This window comes from Branchiostoma floridae, chromosome 13 (assembly GCF_000003815.2).
Source record: "Branchiostoma floridae strain S238N-H82 chromosome 13, Bfl_VNyyK, whole genome shotgun sequence".
Lineage (NCBI taxonomy): Eukaryota > Metazoa > Chordata > Leptocardii > Amphioxiformes > Branchiostomatidae > Branchiostoma > Branchiostoma floridae.
Window position 1 is genome coordinate 17,298,720 of NC_049991.1, and position 20,904 is coordinate 17,319,623.

The 20,904-nt window shown below is 41.5% G+C and overlaps 2 protein-coding genes across 2 annotated transcripts; both read right to left on the minus strand.

The window, feature by feature from the left end:
- Window positions 1–2,966: 2,966 nt before the first annotated feature.
- On the minus strand, window positions 2,967–6,669 carry LOC118428577 (gamma-aminobutyric acid receptor subunit beta-like). Its single transcript, XM_035838675.1, has 7 exons — window positions 6,530–6,669; window positions 6,103–6,234; window positions 5,584–5,775; window positions 5,189–5,288; window positions 4,562–4,719; window positions 3,447–3,602; window positions 2,967–3,137 (listed from the first exon to the last, which is right to left on the minus strand). The coding sequence occupies exons 1-7, from the start codon at window positions 6,650–6,652 to the stop codon at window positions 2,967–2,969; spliced, it is 1,032 nt and encodes a 343-aa protein (XP_035694568.1). The 5' UTR covers window positions 6,653–6,669.
- A 1,587-nt stretch (window positions 6,670–8,256) lies between these two features.
- On the minus strand, window positions 8,257–18,530 carry LOC118429631 (gamma-aminobutyric acid receptor subunit gamma-2-like). The gene is made up of 11 exons (XM_035840194.1): window positions 18,362–18,530; window positions 15,074–15,196; window positions 14,558–14,689; window positions 13,770–13,961; window positions 13,287–13,386; window positions 12,689–12,846; window positions 12,005–12,160; window positions 11,655–11,822; window positions 11,089–11,136; window positions 10,016–10,165; window positions 8,257–9,046 (listed from the first exon to the last, which is right to left on the minus strand). Exons 2-11 carry the CDS (start codon window positions 15,194–15,196, stop codon window positions 8,972–8,974), a joined length of 1,302 nt encoding a protein of 433 aa, XP_035696087.1. The 5' UTR covers window positions 18,362–18,530; the 3' UTR covers window positions 8,257–8,971.
- Window positions 18,531–20,904: the final 2,374 nt, after the last annotated feature.

Below are 20,904 nucleotides of genomic sequence, written 5' to 3' on the forward strand. Positions count from 1 at the left end.
CTATTGAGAAAAGGGTAAAACAAACTTATCACTAAATAAATAACATTCACAAAACGTAGTATCACAACAGGTATGACAGATCCGATCTGAGCACAATCGATCTGAGGCTTGGAAATCAATAGCCTTGATTAAACATCATCGATATGACGATTCTGTCAGAATACGAGTATGATACAACTAAAGCTAGACGAAGTTAAATCGATAAAAGCGTAAAACTTATTGCCCTGTTGATACTCACTGCATCAACTTTTCACCTTTAACATCTACATGTAACAGTGGCCGCAGTCGATCATTGCACACAATAGAAACGTTGTGTAACAATAAGGCACAATACAAGCAAAATACATAAACTTCATTTAACTATTACACCAGTTATAGGATTCTACGAGGTGATAACAAAAGCATGTTAAAGTTCAATAGAACATTTTACAAGCCAAAAAAATCGCAAACTCCCACCGTCTAAAAATGAAAATATCATATTGTTGTATATGATACTTATGTATATATAACCACTAAAAAAACGTCACAACATCAGATTAAAAGCATGGACACTCATTACACACGATTCTAGTTCCTGTTGATGAAGAACATGTATTATAGCGCTAGCAACACACATTAAACAATACGCAGACTCCCCTGAATTCAATCTTCGGGTCGTGGTGACGCCTTGACATATTGGGTTTTTAATTCCCGACTCTAGATGGAACTACACCATGAACAGTGGGTCTGGAAAAAAAAAACTTTAAGTTAATATGTGATATGATAGTCACCCAATGCACATCTTGCCATTGGTGCATCATCGAGGAACCACTAATGAAGTTTTAATATTCAAAATATTTATTCCACATTCTTGTCCAAATGAGCTAAATACAGTACGTTGTGTGAAGAGAATATTAAACAAGTATGCCAGTATCGACAACTTACAGAAAATGTATAAAGCAGATGCAGCAGATCTTTCTGAAGTATTTACTACATGTATGTTACGTTCTAAAGTACATCCCGAAAGTTAATGTTACTCACAAAGTGGGTTGAGATCCAAAATAAAGCTAGATTGAATTGCGTGATGGAAAAAAGAGACGATCCAACAGTTTCAAACATGGTTTAAATAAATTGGTACATACTATGTGTACATTGCCTGAAAATCACAAATTACGTCAAAAGAGGACATTGGCACTGTGGATAATATTAAAGGCATTAAAATAGAATAAACTGTACCGTCGCCATGATGCATTACTGTGGTTATAGCAACCAATATATCAGAGAGTGCATGCAGATATACCAGACAATATTAAACACGGAAAGCGTAGTAGTTGCATGCATAGACTCCTTCACCGGCGTCTCTAGGGCCCTGACGAAAGTTGTTTTTTTTTTGGGGGGGGGGGGGGTGAGGTGGGGGGGTTGAATGCCGAGAAAGGAAAAATGCCGGGAGAGGAATAGATATTCGGGTGGGGGGTGTGGGTGTTTGTATCGGCCCTAGCTTTCCCGTCGTATTCCCGGATAAAAAATCGCGAATCGACGTCCACCCCTCCTCCCCCCCCCCCCCCCCCCCACACACACACCTCACCCCCACAAAAGGAACTTTCGCCAAGGCCCTACAGACGCCGGTGAAGGAGGCTATTGCATCCATACCATTTTCCTTCAGCAGACCCTGTCCCAGGCGTTTTACGCCATTCTTCCGTGGAGAGTGGATCGCCCGGGCATCTTCGTCGGTGAATCCGGACGAATCCAAGGTGCTATTTATCTTCTGATAGTATTCTTTGATGTCTCTACACAAATCCTTTGTGAAGGATGATAAACAAGTACCTTTTGATGGTCTGTTTTGTTTATACATAAGAAAAAATTGGTATGGCCACTATTCTCTTAAAAGTTAGATGGCTAGAATTTTTGTTGTCACTGCGTTGTTCCTTAACTAGCATTGGTTGAATGTTTGAACAAGCACCTTTGCCAGAAAGATCTCAGGTAGGTCTTATTCAAGTCGTTAAAATGACTTACCAGATATTCGTCGCCCACCCCTTCCAGCAGTGTACGCGTGCAGCATATCTACAAAGGTAAAACATGGCTTAGATTAACATCAAGAATGTCTTGGGAGAAAATGACTGTTTTGTTACAGGTTGTTTAGCTTCACATTCAGGCATAGCAGTGTTTTTTTGTATTTGCAATACATTTGTTGAAGAGATTCATCAGTCACGTGTGTAAACATTGTTACAAGATAGCATGTGAACAGTGTGGGAGGTATATGTCGGGGAAACAGAAAGATCGTTAGGAGAACGGACAGCAGAGCATCAAAAGTCTATTGACAACAAGGATTGCAAATCTGCTTTGAGTCAACACCTACTCAAATCGCGCCACATTGTAACGACCAAACCTATCTCTGACACTATTAAGATCATTGACCAAGAACCACGTAATGCACATAGGAAGGTTAAAGAAGCGGTCCACATACAGTTGGAAAGTGCGAAACTGAACCGGAACGATGGATGGGAGCTGCCCAAATCCTACTTACCTCTACTTCGCAAGGAGGCGGGGGTGAGGGGCAGAAGATCCACGCAAGTCTCGACCTAGTTCTCGCAACTCTCGCGAGAACTACTAGTAGGTCACTCCGTGATCATGATGGACTGACAGTCATCGAAAATTTGGAGGTATGTTTGCTTACCTGTCAAAACTAGTCACTGTTTGATGAAAAATTCTATTTAATGCAATACATTTGATATGTAACATTAAAAAGAGAAGATGCTGTGTGAAGTTTTGCGACTATAATAGAGTTGAGTGGGATTTTCTTCAAGCAGCGAAGTTCGAATTTTGAATGGTTCGTGATACAAATCTGTTGGGTTACTCAATGAACTTTATTTTTTCAGTGCCGTTTTTAGGCCCCTTGTAGCAAATGCTTCGTTACGACGTCTAAGAAGATTTAGATTTGGTTGAAAAAATTCTGACTAAAAGCCTTATAGCGTTTGAGGGTATATATACTACCGCACCTGGATCAAGGCGTATCCTCCGAACAGGAAATGAGCTAAGACGATGACGACTGCCATAACGGCCTTGGAGATTTCGTCGAAGGTATGGGGGTAGACGGACGCCAGGGCGTTCTGGGCGACCATGAGACCTTGGAAGATCATGCAGAACAGTACGTACTTGTCCTGTACGAATAAAAAGTGTAACAAAAAGCATTAGAAGAGGTAGTGCTGGTAAAAATATATCAAGGTTTGGCAGAGGATTTATTCATAATTCAACACTACAAACATTTATTTAATAACCACAATAAGACAGAATCATTAAATGTTCTTGGTGCTTTCCTTGAGTCGTGAAAGTATATTTAATACTGAAACGAATGAAAACGTTATGTAAATGTATACATTATTACTTATACTTGAACAAATATCACAGTCTGATACCTAAACTTGTTTTCTGGAGTATTCTATGGAAAAGGTTACAGTTCTATCACTTACCAGAAGCGTGAGGTACGATATCTTTGGAAGGTTCTGGGTCACCACGCTCTTGAAAGCGACCGAGGTAAGCAGGAGTGTGAGGGAGACATTGAGACGGGACCAAGGCTTGTCATGGGGCACGCAGAATGCAGTAAACGACAGCAACATGATCAAAAACTGTAATATGATAAAATGTATAACGTTATATAATAACTGTATTCCAAGACTCTATTGTAAACAAAGTAAAAGAATGGTATACAAAATTGTATACTCAACAGGGCCATTATAAAAGATAGAGATACATGTAGATGAGGACGGAATGGCATCTGTTCTAAATCTTTTTCTATCTAAACTATTTGAAGGGTTTGCCTTCTTTTTCGTAAGCATTTGAAAATGATCAACCCCCTTTCTGTCTTATCTAAGGTCAGGAAGATGAAAGAAAATTTACCATTGACTTTCCGGCGTCCTCCGAGGCTGCTTTACGACGAAACAGGTAAGTTACTTTTTATGTTTGCATGTAAACAAATTACAAAAGGTGGCCAAACGCCATAAATGTGTAGAAAATTTACAGCTTGTAACTATTCAACCAAAGGTGTAGTTTTATGGAGAGAAACATAAAGTTAACGTTTGTTGAGGGAGTTTCCGTTGGGGAGGGGGTGCTGTATTGATGTCCCTATCTTTGTTATCTTTTTTGTTCAGAATGAAATTGAAATGTTCAGAATGAAATTGAAATGATCAGAATGAAATTGAAATGTTTAGAATGAAATTGAAATGTTCAGAATGAAATTGAAATGTTCAGAATGAAATTGAAATGTTGAATATCTATGAATAGTAATAGAATAATTCTTCAATCAGTGACTCTTGAAACACATTTTCGGTGTCTGCTCAGTCCACCTTGATCACGGAATACCCAAGTCTCGTGAGATCTCGAGACTTGCTTGAATCCCCCCCCCCCCCTCCGCTGCCTCCATGCGGAGTAGGGGGAGGTAGGACTTGAGCAGCACCCAGCCATCATTGCAGTTCACTAGACCATTCCATGATCAACGTTATTTCAAGAGTCACTGATTGACGAGTTATTCTCCAAACTCGCTTATACGTGACTGATGAACCTCTGAAACATTTACTACCATACGTACCTCCACGAGAGCAATGTTCCAAACATAGAAACCCATTTTCCTCTGCACGTGCATGGTAATGTTGTACAGGGGGTACTGCCGCTGGGATGTTCCCTGGTCCAGAGCTGTGGCCCCGGGCTGACACAGGAGGTGCTTGTACACTTTCCACTGCTGCGAACCTGTCCGTAGATAATATCAGAAAGAAAAAAAGGAATCTTTGTTTACACGACAAAAGTACAGCGACTTTCGTAAGGTCTATAACAACTACTTACAGTACAACTAAACAGACATACATGGATATCTATAGGTATAAATAAATCAACATATTGGGTCTAGCATGTCATTTACAGTATTGCGAAGCAACAACGTGCTGTAGAATGCATGGCATTGCAAGGGAAATTTAGCATGCTACGTGACGCTAGTTCACCTTTATCTGCGGGGTAACCTATATCCGTTGTTTTAAAAACAGGATATTTAGGGACATCAAATCAACTGACGGCGGTTTCAAACTTTTGAGATAAAAATAACTTTGAAATATTCCAGATATGGAACTTCAGTAGACTTTATATCCCTAAATATACCCTGCTTTAAAAGCAACGGATATAGATTATACGGATAAAGATGAAGTAGACTGCAGAAATGACTCACCAACAAAGTTGTCAGTCCTTATGGTGTCTTTGTGGGCCATGTTCTTCGCAAATTCCACTTGGGATGAGGGCCAGTTGGACATCAACCTTATTGTCAGGTTCTATATGTATGCACCCACATGCAAGAAGCAGCAAGAAGTAGATAGTTTCATTAATACGTAGTATTACAATGCTTAATATGCATTCAGTAATGATTTTTATGTCGATTTACAAAGTATGTAGAATTTACCCTTGAACCTGACTTTGCGTCTTGATGTTAAATGATATGTAAGCTGACTTTTTATCTCCTGTTTTGTAATTAATTTATTGAGTGAGGTGCCCTTGTGAATTTTATTATCTACACTTTTGTAACACACCAATAAAATTTAATATAAATAAACTGAAACTGTGAAGTACCTGGTAGTCGAAAGGAAAGCTGCGAAGGTCCATCTTGTCCTTAAACGTTGCTTGAACCCTGTTGCTTATCATGACTATGGGCATACCATCTTCCTTCCTGATGATGAGGTCATATTTCCTCTCATGTTTGTCGACTTTTACAGCGTTAAACAGGTCAACGCGTGGGGCCCACTGGTCTTGCCACACGACTTCCTAAGTAGATGTAATCACACAATCATTAGTCTTACAAATACGAATAATCCATTGTGGAAAACTTTTAGCTAAGTGTAATGTGAAATAGGGCATGTTCAATGGGGGAGGGAGTAGTCAGGCCCACTTAAGATTTCTTAAGACGTCGTGAGATCGTCGTACGATTTGGATGTTATAGGCTTTTTAAGCAGTCTGTGACAGAACCAACTACCGACATGGATCCAAAACAGCATTTTGTTGAACTTTGCAGGAGACGTAGCATTGTCCTCCGAAATTAGTTAGCGATTAGTGCGACGATCGCACGATCTTTGTGACCGCGCCCTAACTTACCTCTCTACGCTTCTTTCCCTTCAGTTCCGGTTCCTCATACCAGACCCCAAACCACAAGTCTGCCGAAAACTCCTGTCTGACGGTGTCGATTTCCCCGAGTGTGATGATGCTCGGTCTGACAAGCACGCGAACCTGACAGAATGATAGAGAGAAACAGAGAATGGTTTATGGAATCAAATAAACGCAGCAAAAACGGCTGAATTACAGTTTCTTACATTGGGCAAAATACATGTTTAAATACTTAGCATATTAAAAGCGTTAAGGTGATATGATGATAGTAAAGGATATGATAATCTAATTCTTTAAAATGTCTAAGACTTACTTTAAGTGTAAACCCTAAGTCAAGTTTCATACATTTTATTTGCGGAGATGTTTTTCTATTCAAATTCGCATAAAGTGTCTACCACTTGAAATATTTTCAGCAAACCTTTCTGTTATCTGTCCTTTTTATGTGCCAAACCTCGTCCTTGCTTTTGCGCAGGTTGGTTTCCACTTTCGCCAGCAGCTTTACTGTTTCATTTAGGGAGTCCGTGGCCTCTTGTGTTGCCATCTGTTTATAAACGGAAAAGGAATTCATTAAAAAAAGACATAAAATGACATGCATGTTTTATTCGTCACGTTATAACTTATGGTCGTGGAATCATAAGAAAGCATTTTCATAACCGTTTGTATTCTTAACATATAGAAATATATATTCCCATGCAGGGTCACAGAATATACAAATTTGAACAAACGAAACTGGGCTACTGCACGTGGCTAATGCAAATATTGCTTAACTCGATAAATGGGAATCCCCACGGAAATGGGAATCCCCACGGAAATGGGAATCCCCACTAAAATTGGAATCCCCACGGAAATGGGAATCCCCACTAAAATGGGAATCCCCACGGAAATGGGAATCCCCACGAAAATGGGAATCCCCACGGAAATGGGAATCCCCACGGAAATGGGAATCCCCCCACTAAAATGGAATACCCACGAAAATGGGAATACCCACTGCAACAATGATAGCACACTAGCTTTAAAACATGTTAAAAACTATTTCCATTTCTCGTGCATACCACAAACCAGAAGTTACAAAGCAACTAAGACGTCATATCATTTGTTTCAGTACGGCACGGCACAATGATTTTATTCTTGTTTAAGCACCCTGGAAAACCTTTTACACTTTACACTGGTTAAAGTGAAATACAAGAGGTTGAACACAATCCATAAGACGTGGCGTCAATCGGTAACAGTTGCAACCTATGTAAGTACAGTATACAAACCTTCATTTGGATCTAGCATGCAAAAAGTTTTCAATACTATATGCCACTGAGTAAGTTGTAACATTAGAATACTACGTCTATTTGTTTTCAATTTACGGTATATACACTATTTGCTTATTTTGTAGCTTCTACGTAATTACGATTTGAATTGGTGTTGAAAACGTTTCATTCAATGGCTAAAACGTGATGCGTTCGCGGGTGTGTAGCCCAAACAATATATCACAGTATGGTACAAACCTTCAAGTTACCTTTTCCTCCAACGGCCAACGAGCTTTCGAACCACCTACCTCCCTGGGGACGTGTATACCGACTGAAGCATTTGGAAGATTTTGTTAAAAATGCTTTTATGCAAACATTACATCACGAAACCAGCGGAAAGTCCCAAGGGGAACTCCAGAGAAATGGAAATCCCCAAGACTAGAAAAGTCCCGTGTAAAGTTAACTCGATTGTCTAGCAGATCTTTGAGGACAGGTTTCTCTTTGAATTCCAAACTTTTAAGATACACTTGCTTTCTTTCGACTTCATGAACATTAAAGAAAGCGTTGTGAACGACATCTTACACCTAAGTCTACTATTTTAATGATTTACCGTAGATTGAAATACAACATTATGCGAATAATGTATTGTTTGACAATCCTTTCCTCATAACATGTTTCCAAACTCTGGGCCCATAATGCCCCCACTTTAACGTGCATATAAAACCCTGAACCATAATAAGAAAACAAGAAGTAAATAGAGTAACTGATTGTGGGTAAAACAATGTACAAATATTGTTGTGGCTTTAATTTTTAGCTCGCTCGTAGTGCTAATCTAGACAACTTCGAAAACACAACTGAAAAATGTGCTTGGCACTCCTTGAGTAAAATCATTTCCACATGCCGAAGGTTTAAAACTGCATACCGGAAATATGTTTAATTTTTTGACATCCACAAAATTAGCATGGTACTAGAGGTACAGTCAACAATCAATACACGGTACAGAAAGTGAAATAAAGACATATAAAAACAGGTGCAGCTCTGTCATATTTAGCATTAGTTTCAGAAGCAACTGATCTGAGACTATCGGTGTACAAAACATCATTGATGTTGACTCTGTCTGAATATAAGTATGTACAATTGTTACGTAACGGATCTACTAAAATCGCTGACTCAGAGGTAAATATACATTTCCAGATGGCCACGTGTACTCCAAGATTGACAAATTCACAAATCACTGATAAAACGACGTTGCATTCCTTCATATTGCAGCAGAATCCATAATGTCCCTCTTGATCTGGCAAGTCATCATGATACAATATTAAATTATTAAATCGTGATCAAATGTAAATACACGTATACGATACAGATAGTAACTGATGGGACAATTAATGCCGTATTTTCTTTGTGTTTGCTCGATTTTTTTTAAAGTGAGAGTTGCTTTAAAACTTCATACATATCGAGGAATGTTCGTCGATACAATAACAGGAAAACATGCAATTAGATGTGTTGTAAGAATCTTTCGACTCTTTTTCTTTACTTTATTTCTTTAAAATTTATATCTCCGTTTAGACAAGTTCGGATGTACTGAGAGGAGAGAAGTATCTGAAAGCAGCATTTGTCGTTCAGACATGGTACTTGTTGGTTCTGCTTGGTTGCATATCTTGGACGGAACCCGGCAAGTTAGTAAGCGGTGCTACCTGAAAACAAGAAAAGAAGATAACATTTTATGTATGTGTCTCTTACGACGAAAAGTTCACCAGTCAATGATCCTCAAACATTACAATGTACAGATCAACCAACGACCAATCAATCATTGGGTGAAACAGCTTACACGAAGTAGTGAAGCAAGGATCAACTCTGTCAGAGTGCGTTCTGTGAGCTATAGAGGGCAGGGAGAGGTAGAGGGAAAGAGTTAAAAAGATTCGATCTACATTGCTCTTCAAAATGATTAGATGGATGTGTTGAGAGGAGGGAGATAACTGAAAGCAGCATTTATTGTTCAGACGTAATACTTTTTGATCCTGCTATGTTGCATATCTGTACAGAACCCGGCAAGACAGTAATCTCTGCTGTCTGAAAACATGAAAATGAGAAAACATGCCATTATGTGTCTCTTAAATGAAAATAGATCACCCAACCACCAAGCCATCATTCACTGGGTGATATTGCTCAATATCTAAAGCACGTGAAGCAAAGGTATGGAACTCCGGTGCTACTAGTACTTACATCAACACTGTGAAGATGCGTGTTGTGAACTAGAGGACCTTCCTATGGCTATAGAGGACAGGGAGAGATAGATAGAAAGAATCAAGAACATTTGAACAACATGCTCTTCAAAATGTTGTGACAGATCAAGAAGTTTACAATAAAGATATAGATCTTCCTTCATCGAGTTTGTGCCGAGAAATGTGATTGAAAAGAGGGAAATCACATACAACGTGCAAATAGTAGGCAAGACAATGGTAAGCAAGACACTGGTGAGCAGACCATTCTATTAGCTATCATTAGTTCATCTACTGTATGGTCATACTAGTACATTAGATAACTTTTTCTGATACATGTTTAGACAGAATATGTAGCAGCAGAACACTAGGATTACTGCTAACGTTAAAGAAATGCATACATATCTGTAAGATCAATCTTTACACAGATTTGTGAACACTCACTGCTTTAGCTTCGTCCATTTGCATCTGTGCGGAATTTTCTATCCCTGTCTGTTTATCCGAACCCTCGATCGCCTCGACCTCTTCATCGGTGAAACCTGATATGGTGCATTTCGTCCTTTTGTAGAATCGATCGATGTTTTCGCAGAGATCCTGTTTTTGCAGAGAAGAAGGAGACAAATTGCGTTAAACTTAACTGCTTTTAACAGAAAGTTTGTAGGTTATACCTTGCATAATTTAGTTCGCAACGGTCCATATGCATTTCGTTAATAGGGCCTTCACACTGAAATCGAATCAACAGGAATCAAGCAGAACCAGCCGGAATGAAGTAGTTACAAAATCCGTGCCACATTCGGTGCCATTCCGAGTGGGTATTCCAAATGGGCCTTAAATCCCCTTCACACGAGAAGGAATGAGCCAGAATGTCGTCAGAATGAAAATCCTTTTCTATTCCTGTGAATTCGTAGTGTATTCTAGACATTCCGACTACATTCCAGGTATTCTTTCGGCCACATTCTGGCAGGATTCGAGATGGCTTGCCGTTTTGGTTCTCCATCGAATGAGATAAGAATGTTTCGAATAATGTTGGAATACGGTAGAAAGCGGTCAGACTGCATTTAGAATAGTTAGAATACACTTAGAATCCACTATGAATGCCATTCGATATTTCTCCACTTCGAATGCACCTCGACAGTTTTTACATGTCAAAAACTTTCAAGCCAGCCAAAAGAACGGGGACGAATATCTGGAATGCAGTAAGAATGTTTAGAATACAGTACGAATTGCCAGGAATAGAAAAGAATTTTCATTCCGACGGCATTCCGGCTCATTTCGTGCTCTCGTGTGAAGGGGGCTTAAGGCATGTGCTTAATGATCATTAGGAGGCATGCTTGGTTTACGTCATTTACAAACTAAATCATCTAGGATGTTCAATATCGATGAGGTTTTGTTGGCAAAGTGGTCACAATGTCTCTAGGACAATTTGTACTTTCTTAATTAAAGATGTCTGAATCATTATCAATTGACGTTTAAAGTCTATCAGCAACTCAATCTAGACATAATTATAAATGTCTTACCAGGTACTCCTTGTCTGCCTGTCCTAGCCTCTTGTTCGTGCCTCGTATCTACATGAAACAACAAACACAAACACATTTTGAAAAGGTACCCAAGACTCTCTGTTCATCAAAAGTATAAGTGTTGTCTTGTCGCGGTGTAGCATGAACATCATATAGGATTCAGTTCATATTGCCTCAGCTGGAGAGAAGGGAATTAGCCATAGCAGTGGAAGGGCCGCGAGATGCTACAACTGTCCTGTGTTCAGATAGGAACTGGATAATCAAGTCTAGGTAGGAATCTAACAAATATACCTTCGATGAAGGTAAGACATCCAGGTAATAAGATACGCTAATATAAAATCAGGTAACCAAGCAACTGGATATGATTTTGGAAACAGTCAGACGTTCCAGATAGCATCCACTACCTTTCGTCAGTGACATTTATGACCAGATCTGTTGCAGAGAAGGTTTTACCCCCAAACTATGATTTGATATATAAAGGAAGTAAGAATAAACTCTAGATAGTGCAATAGGAACAAAGGTAGGACAAAGTCAAGACAAAGTTGATTCAAATGAGTCAATACTACCTTTATGAACATAAGAACCCCGAAGACCAGGTGAGTGAAGAAGACGATGCCTGCCAGGACGGCCATGGAGATGACGTCGAACAGCCAGGCGTTGCTCATGATGGAGGCCAGGGCGTTCTGTACCGCCATCAGGCATTGGAAGATCATGCACAACAGCACGTACTTGTCCTGTGTGTTTTAAACGTTAACATTGCATAACATCAGCCATTGGAAGATCATACACAGCAGCACGTACTTGTCTTGTGGTTTAAACGTTAAAATTACATAACAAAAAACTAACATCAGGCATTGGAAGATCTAACCTTTATCGACGCAACTGGATATGATTTTTGTGTGTTTATTTTACCTACCAGCAGTGTGAGGTAAGAGATGGTTGGAAGACTCTGGGTCACCACGAACTTGAAGGCTACAGACGTGAGCAGGAGGGTGAGGGTGACGCTCAGGCGGTCGGCGGGCTCGTCCGGCGGCACCGAGAACGCCGTGAAGGAGAGCGCCATGATCAGGAACTGGAAATACAATGTTCAATGGAAGTTATTGAACCAATGCCTACCGTGCAGCTGAAAGGAGGGAGTGGTAATGAAATGTGACCAACAGAAGTGGTAGCCTGCGTTCACAACCGCTTGTTCCTCTTATTTTTCTGGAAATTGTAAAGGTTAAGGTCTTTTGGGCTTTTTGATGTCGTACATACAGTGTGTCCAGGGTACGGCTTTAGAAGGGATAGGCCATTCCTTACCTTCCATTACCTTTTACCTCCCCAGTTGCAATCAATTTTACATCTGGTTTGATAGATGATCTTTTATAAAGTGCCGTTCCCAATAAAACATGGTATAAGCAGGGATGTCAGGATTTCTTGATTTCATGTCCGCTAGTCTAGCTAGTGGGCCATTCGGTGCCACTCTTTCTCCTAGTTACACAGAGGAAACATGATCAGCTTTGTAAAGTGAGGTTCACTTGGCATAACATTTGTAAAATACATATTTAATTAACGTTTTTATGAAGCCTCTGGCAGAGGTGACGTCCGCCATCTTGCTCACCATGATGAACGCGATGTTCCACACGTAGAACCCCATCTTCCTCTGCACATGCGCGGTAATGTCGTAGAGAGGGTACCTCTGGTGTGACGTGGACTGGTGCTGGCCGGTGATGTGAGCCTTACACAGGAGGTGTCCGTACAGCTCCCACTCATGCGAGCCTGGGGAGACGGCAAGTTTTGTTTTCTCAATTTTACGTCGACGAAGGTTACACATCCAGGTAATAAGGTACGCCAAGAGTCAGTTATTCATGCAACTGGCTATGACTTTTCAAACGGTCAAACGTATCAGATTGTAGTGTCACTACTCCTTGACATTTATGAACGTTAGACATCCGGGTAAGTCATGATCAATACAATAGGAAAAGTGACTGTCCTTTGTAAAGCAAAGCTGGGTCAATGTACTAGTAAGAGAATTCTACGCGAAGTCCCCTTTCCAGTTTATGGTGGGGTTCTAGATCTGCTCGTAGATGGCCTCCTTGACCTCGCGCTAGAATGAACGTGTTTCCACCAGTAGACGCTGGTGACGCTGAAAAAGAGCGGAAACATCCAGAAGTAAATAATGTTTATCCAGTTGTAGAGATTGAAATGTATATGGTTACCCGTGAATGTGTCTATCCTGATGGTGTCCTTGATCCCCATGTTCTTGCCGAACTCCACCTGTGCGATGGGCCAGTCGGACATCAGCTGGATGGTCAGTTCCTGCGTGAAAAATTTTTCATTTATTTATTTTGTACTTCTTCGCGAAAGTCATAATCATAATTGGAAGAGATCCTTTGAAATATGATCTGCACAAAACGTCTTCAGCATGTCATGATACGTTTATGAAGGTTAGATATCCAGGTAAACAATATTCAATAAAATTCTACAACTAGATAAAAACGGAGATTTACATCAAGACTTTTCGAGTGACATATATCACTCTTCTTCAGCGTCACTAGAACTGCAACATTGATGCTGTGACGCTGCAGAAGAGTGATGGATGTCACTCGAAACGTCTGGAAGTACATCTCAGTTTTTTTAATCCACTTGTAGAGATTCAATTGTATTTGAATAAAGTCTTCAGCTTCAATCTCAAAAGTTACCTGATGATCGAAGGGGAAGTCGAAGAGTTCCATCGGCTCCTTGAAGGTCGCCTTGATGCGGTTGCTCTGCTGCACAATGGGCACGTCATCGCCCTCCTCCAGGATCAGGTGGTGCTTCTTCACGTGACTGTCTATGGAGACGGCGTTAAACAGCACGATCCGGGGGTCCCACTGGTCGTCCCAGTCCACCTCCTGATATATCATATAAAACAGACACGGCGTTAAACAACACGATCAGGGGGTGTCACTGGTCATCCCAGTGCACTTCCTGTACGGGTTATCGGGTTATCTGATCTTCATGATTGTTCGGAATGTATTACATGTATCCTTTGCAGACTTCTTTATGGTTTTGTTTGGGGGGGGGGTCTAATTTTCAACACGGGCTAAAGTTCTCTACTCCAGGAAAGGGGTTGCGGTAAAAATCGACACAGAAAATCTTAGCCTATGTTGAAACTCGCGAATCAACGCTTCCCCCAAAATTAAACAGCGCTGCTTCAGATGTTTGATCAAGGAGGCTAAGAATGTACAAATAGATGCTCAAAATTGTTCATTTTTCATTCTACTTTGTTCAAAGGAATTTGATACATTTCATTTGCACGAGAGATTCAATTTTTCTTTCCAAATTGACAAAGTGTCCAAAAGGCAAATGCCTTACAGAATGTTTAGTTCTTAGCATCTGTATTATAAACGATAGTTAAACCTTATCGCCTCGGGAAGTTTTGCGCTTTGTAACCGTGGTCTAGATTTCCCGTTTACCACTATCCACGGCCTATCCTTATCTTGCTCACCTCTCTGTGCTTCTTCCCCTTGAGCAGCGGCTCCTTGTACCAGGCGGCGAGCCAGACGTCAGCAGAGAACTCCTGTTTCACGGTGTCGATCTCTCCCAGCGAGATGATGGAGGCTCGGATCAGCACTCGGATCTGGGGAAAGAGGAGGGCGTTTGAAAATGTTTCCCAAAAATAAGCTACTACATGTACTAAATGAATTCGGTTTGTGTTTTTTTGCGAAGTTATCGTTTTTTCTGCCTTTTTGGTGCACAGCTGACTTAACACAGAGGTTGAAATCGCAACGGACGAGCTGCTAAAATCGGCAGGACTTCGATCGCGCTACTGCTGAAAATGCCTATTTTGGGGGCCCGTCAACAAGTCTCAGTTCTTGAGTTGTGACGGGGGCTTTAGTAATGCGTTTAGTGGAAAGGAGGTCTAAATAACTAAGGTCTTCCCGTCTGGCCTTTTCTTGCAGATAAACGTCTCTCCAAACCTAATAATGTAGAGAGTGTGTGAGAGCTCTGCAGAGTGCCCTACCTTCCGCCCGTCCGGCCGTCTCTTGTGCCAGACCTCATCACTGCTGGTGCGCAGGTTGGACTCCACCTGCTTCAGAACATCCACCGCCTCCGTCAGCCGCTCCACCACCAGCTGGGTCTCCATCTGAGAGGGACATAGGGAGGTACGGGGGTTTGATCTTTAATTCAAAGGAAAGGAAAGTGAAACCTATTCAGTTTCAGTGTCACTGACGGAAGATGGTGGATGCCATCTGAAGCGTCTGACCGACCGTTTCCAAAATCGGTATATCCATTTGCTTGTCGATGAGTAACTGCTTTTTGGCGATTCAATTTTAGCTCACTGGTCGTGACAGAGAAGTTAGACAATTTGTACGGTATTTACAGGTCTATTGTATCGGACTGAAATTCCACTGGCTCTTTTCGACAAGCACATGTCCAATGAACAGTGGCCCACCACTTTACGCCTTGTTCAGAGGACTGCAACCCTTTCCTGTAGCGTACGTGTCGGTTGAGCAACACAGCCGGGATCGAACGCCAACCACTGGACTACGGACATTACCAATTCAAGCAGATGAAGTTGTCTTGGTTGGTGATTTGTAGCTTTTTCTTCGTATCTAGCGCATGGCAAGCCCCAAGGCAGCGTAAGATGTAAACACTAAAGTGAAAGGGTCGTAAAAGACCATTAAAACCCCATACTACTGTCTTTTACTGCTTTGTCTGCGATTCTAAGTGTAAGGGAAGCCCCAAGGCAGGCGTGCATAATTACAGAGTAAAGGTGGGATCACACCTGCGTATATATTTAAGTCCGTATGAGGCGCGCATGTGAGTATTTGCCTCCACCAGGCCCCACAGGTCGTTGTAAAAATAATAGAAATTGGACAAACGTAAACAGGTAACATGTCAGACGAGTTAGCTGGGTCGCTAACCATACTTATCAGTCAGCTAACTCATCTGGCATGTTATGTATCTATATTTGTCCAATTTGTACTATTTTCCCCGCGACCTGTGGAGCCTGGTAGAGACTAAGAGCGTCATATGCACCTCAAACGGACTTGAATATATACGCATGTGTGACCCCACCTTAAGACGTATAAACACATAAAGAGCCGTATCATTGCAAAGAAAGGCCCCGCATTACATTGCTTTACGACAGTCGTATTCTATACATATACAACAGTTGTAGTCTAACCTAAAACATATTTGTTTTGTATTCAACTGCGCTCTGTCCACAAGAGGGTGGTCTCCGGCTAGCTTTAAGCTTAGGAAACTAAAAAAAAAGAAATCACGGGCCTGATTGTAATTGGTTTTTTTTTTCGGGGGTGGGGGGTGGGGTGGGGTGGTAATTACTATTACTTGGCGATGTTTCACAGTTGAGATTCGATCGCAGCGCGGCCAAGCCGATAATTGAAAGATATACACCCCAGACAATCAACTCTGGCAAGCGCTAATATTATATAGCCTGGTATCCAGCCGTATTATAGCTCCCAAGTCTCTTTTGTCCTCTCCACAAATACTGTAGCCTGGTATCCAGCCGTATTATATATAGCTCCCGATAATCTCCAAGCAGATCTCGCGGTGGCATATGATAGTATCATAAGCTGGGGAAGGAGTTTAGCCGGCAGAGGTGTTTTATTCCACCGCGTAGAGCTCTGCCGGCTAAATTCTTCCCCAGTTTATGCTACTATCATATGCCACCGCGGAATTATGCTCCCGAGTCTCTTCTGTCCTCTCGAGCTCCGCAAGTACTATTTGCGGAGTAGACAGAAGAGACTTCTAAAGGAGCTATAATACGGCTGAATACCAGGCAACTAATGTTATGCCATTCCAGTCACGTAGCGATGGCTACGCTTCTGCTGTGGTTACATGAATGATTCAGCATCACAAAAGAGGCGTCTGGGTTCAGAGGATGACATCACCAAGGAAACGCCAGCATGCCTGTATTATACATTGTTGTTGTAATAACGCTCATCTTTTATACTAGCATCCCAGCCTGATTTTGGATGTCTCTAACTGCCTCTAATGTCATTTTTAACAAAACCATTTTGAAACCAATTTTACGCAAGGTAAGTATACCACATGACGTTCGTCATGAAACTACATCACGTACAGAGCTCCAGAATATCTCCTCAGTTTCCCAAACGATCAATACTGACCTAATCAACGGACATTTCAGCGCCGCCGATGCCTTACTGTACACAAAATTAGCTGTAATTACAGAAAATGGAAGACGCTTGATGGCTGTAGAGTGAACATCAGTGGGACTGAAAATCTACAGTAGCACCGGCCTTAAAAATCGCTATCACTAGTATTATTTGGCGTAATATCCTATCAGCTGTTGGTTTAGAAGAATCGTGACGTTTTCATGATTGTCTGACGTCTCTGACAGTCTGGCGTAAGGGACTGTCAGAGAAGAAAAGCCATCATATTATGCATTACGATCTTAAATACACCCGGTACCCAGAGATCTGTTTGGAGAATATTCCGACGCACCAATGTATATACCACACAATCACCTTATGTGTTGATATGTTTTCCTTGGTCTACGTACAGAATGAAGCTCAGCTGATGAGATGTGAAAACCCCTGCAGGCCCTCTACGTTTGGGGGCGCGTTGACGGACCACACAAAAACGGGGACAACCCGGGCCATTGACCCGAGACGGGAAGGGAACATTCCCATCGGCCACAGCGAGGGCGATGCCACAAGCTAGTGTGTTTCTTCTAACACTATAACGTTACTTGTGTGTCCGAGAAATGCTGGCGATATTGCTTCATTATGCCCTTCAGTTAGCAACTTGTGTTACTGAGAATTGGAAATTTAAGATATCACTGATGGCTTCGTCACTAGTATTTACCTGGTTGAAGCCCTTCAAATAAAAATCGCTTGCCTGTACCTCTGAATGGCATTACAATAACACAAAGGACAAGTATTCTACGAATATCCCTTCTTTCAATATGAAAGGCGAGGGTCCCAACTCCCAATTAAATAGCTTCGTAGTCTAGTAGCCTAGTACCCCGGACCCTGTCTGAATTGGGTCCAATTCGCAATCTTGATTTAATGAACACGGCAAACAATAGGATTTCTCAATCATGTGTCTGTCATTAACTCCATTATGAACTACCCTTGGCAAAATGGCACACGGAAAGGAAATTGATCTTTGTCAATCATACATGATGTACTGAAGGTAACGTAACTGTAATTTTTTGGTAGCAACCAAGTGGATTTGGGGTTGGGCGCCTCGCTTGTTGTCTCAGTTGCGTAGCAATGCATATTTACACGAAGCCATAGTAGAAAAAGACAAACGTACTTACCGTCTGAGCTATCTGATTCCGAAGTCCTTGTTAAAATCGTTCGACTGCAATCACAAAACGGACATCAGTGTTTTAGTAACGACTGGAAGAATCTCTGCGAACGTGGAGCAATCAAATGACGTCCATAGAAACACCCAACAACAGCCTTAAGAGGTCATTCCCTTTTTACTTCCGGGTCGCCGCTATGGAGATCGCATGTCTTTACCTGTGGGACGAACGTCACAGGTGTGCATCCTTTGTCATCCTGTAGTTCACAAATAAATCGCCAGAGGTCCCCAGTGCACTGCAAGCGACTGTATGTTTCAGTGCTAACATGAACCGCAAGGCGGCGCTGTTGATACATCCGGGCGATGGAGGCCTTCCAGGGCGGCCTTTTATGAACTGTCGAAGCACAAAAGGTAACAAGTTTTCCGTTTCACCGAGCGTAACAACCCGTTATTAACTCCTCACGGGTTCTATTGTACACCTGTTAGTTATGCCTAGTAGATCAGGGTACCTAGATCGGGACTGTTCACTGGGATTGTCCTCTTTCACAGTGCTCGAGCAGGTCGTTGATCAGTCAAACATTAGGCGTGAATGGGTCGTCGGTCGTGTTTGGCCCACAGCAGTGTTTGGGTCGTGAATGGCTGACCAATTTTCCTGCGGGTCGGGAACGGGGTGTAAGTCAGTCGTCAGGTGGGACATTCCCTACTGAATTACGACCATTTTCTCACCTTTTCCACCTTACGACTTAAATCCGCATGAATAACGACTAGAAAGTTGGAATCGGGTTGTGTTTTTATCACGACTGGAAGCCTACCATAGTTGCCTTGACGACAAGTAACGTTGCCAAGACTACCGAAACAAAAATGGCTGACTCGGAGACAGTCCGGCGCCATGGCAACTCCAGTGAGTGACGGCGAGCCGACGCACGTCACCGTGGTGATTGTTTCCGTGGCTACCGGAATGATTGACATCTAGGGGTACCACGTGCTCTGGTATATGTAGCTCCGCGTTTTACATGGATTCTGGTTATAAACACCGTGCGTCGGGGCATGGAAATTTCGGTTTTTTTCAAGCACCTTAGAATAAAAGTAAAATAAGCAATCAAGCACCGAGAGAAACTTCAAGGATGTAGACAAGGTTGTGTATGTCATCATTGAATAAAAAAATATCTATAACGTCCTTAATGTACTATATGTATTTAAATGTTGAATATTTTAGGACAAGCTGTTACGACAGCTGTTGTAAAATTAGGTCAGTTCTATTTTTGGTCCGTTTTAGTCGGCAAAATGTAATATTAGAACTACCAACATGGATTAACGTTACTTGTTAATTTTGTACAGATAACATATGAGCTTCTCTGAAGAATGCTGAAAGTGCGTAGTAAATGTGTAAGATTATTATTGTAAGACAACGTAGGATTCGAACCGGCGCCATTTCTGGCAGCCATGTATCGCAAATGCAGACGCGCTACTGATTGACCTAACACCCGCACGCCGGCAGTACAGTCGTTTACGTACTATTCAAGAACGCAGGGCAACAATGAAGCATATATTTATAACGTTGCATATTAATCTTTTCTAGCTAGGTTCAGTTTTAAACACCATGTGTAAATACTCCGTTGATGGAACAATGACAAGTTTTTACACGATCAATAATTTTGTTTTCGTTGCGCAATCACGCACCGTCATGTATAAAGGCTCTAGTCAAAGACGATAATGAAGAATGTATTCCGTGGCTCAGTGGCATAAGAGAAGAGAGTGGGTTGGGCGGTTTCTATTAGAGTTGTGAGGAAGTCGGATCGAGTCCAGCTGAACGTCGGTATTTTTTTTTCTCCCCGAATCTTATCTTCAAATGACTTTATTGATTTCTATATCATCAATAACATTTTTACTCATGCTGACAGGGGAATTATACAGTCAAATTCGAAGTCCCTCGGTGTTGTTACTCAGACGGTATATTGAAGCTGGGTGATGTTCCCTTTTGCTGCATTCACGTGTTTCCGGTATTGTGGACCAGGTAAGCGTTGCGTCTGTTTGCTTTACGGCTCGCGGTAATTGGATACTGCCAAGCAAATGCTGTGTGATTTTCTCTGGTTGTTTTGTGCACGATGTGTCGCCAGCTGTTCATTAATTTTTCGTTCTATTTTGTTTATTTTCGTGCCGTTTTGTTCCATTTTATTCACGTCGTTACATTCTGTTACGTTTCGTTGCATTACGTTCCGTTTCGTCACAGTTCGTTCACTTTCGTTTCGTTTTGTTATAGTTCGTAATAGTTCGTCATATTTCGTTCCGTGTCGTTAACTTTCCGTTTTGTAACAGTTTATTCCGTTTCGTTATATTTCGTTTTGTTATAGTCCGTAGTACTAAACACAATACACACAAACACGCCAAATACTGGTGAAACCATAATCAACACTATGTCACACTCAATATGAAAGAAAACACAACGCAGCATTACAAATATAATTATGTCACGGAGTATGTACATGCTACCTACGGTATTACCAAGTTAGAAATCACAAATGCATTTTGTAGGAGACAAACACGTCGTAAATCCTG

Bases quoted from the DNA above. Each gene is read 5' to 3' on its own strand.
- LOC118428577 (XM_035838675.1), bottom strand. From the start codon at position 6,652: ATGGCAACACAAGAGGCCACGGACTCCCTAAATGAAACAGTAAAGCTG. The intron at 5,776-6,102 runs GTAAGTTAGGGC...ACATCTACTTAG, and splicing joins AGGGAAAGAAGCGTAGAGAG to GAAGTCGTGTGGCAAGACCA. The intron at 3,603-4,561 runs GTACGTATGGTA...ATCATATTACAG, and splicing joins GGAACATTGCTCTCGTGGAG to TTTTTGATCATGTTGCTGTC.
- LOC118429631 (XM_035840194.1), bottom strand. From the start codon at position 15,196: ATGGAGACCCAGCTGGTGGTGGAGCGGCTGACGGAGGCGGTGGATGTT. The intron at 12,161-12,688 runs GTGAGCAAGATG...TTGTATTTCCAG, and splicing joins GGAACATCGCGTTCATCATG to TTCCTGATCATGGCGCTCTC. The intron at 11,137-11,654 runs GTAGTATTGACT...TGTTTCATGTAG, and splicing joins GGGTTCTTATGTTCATAAAG to ATACGAGGCACGAACAAGAG.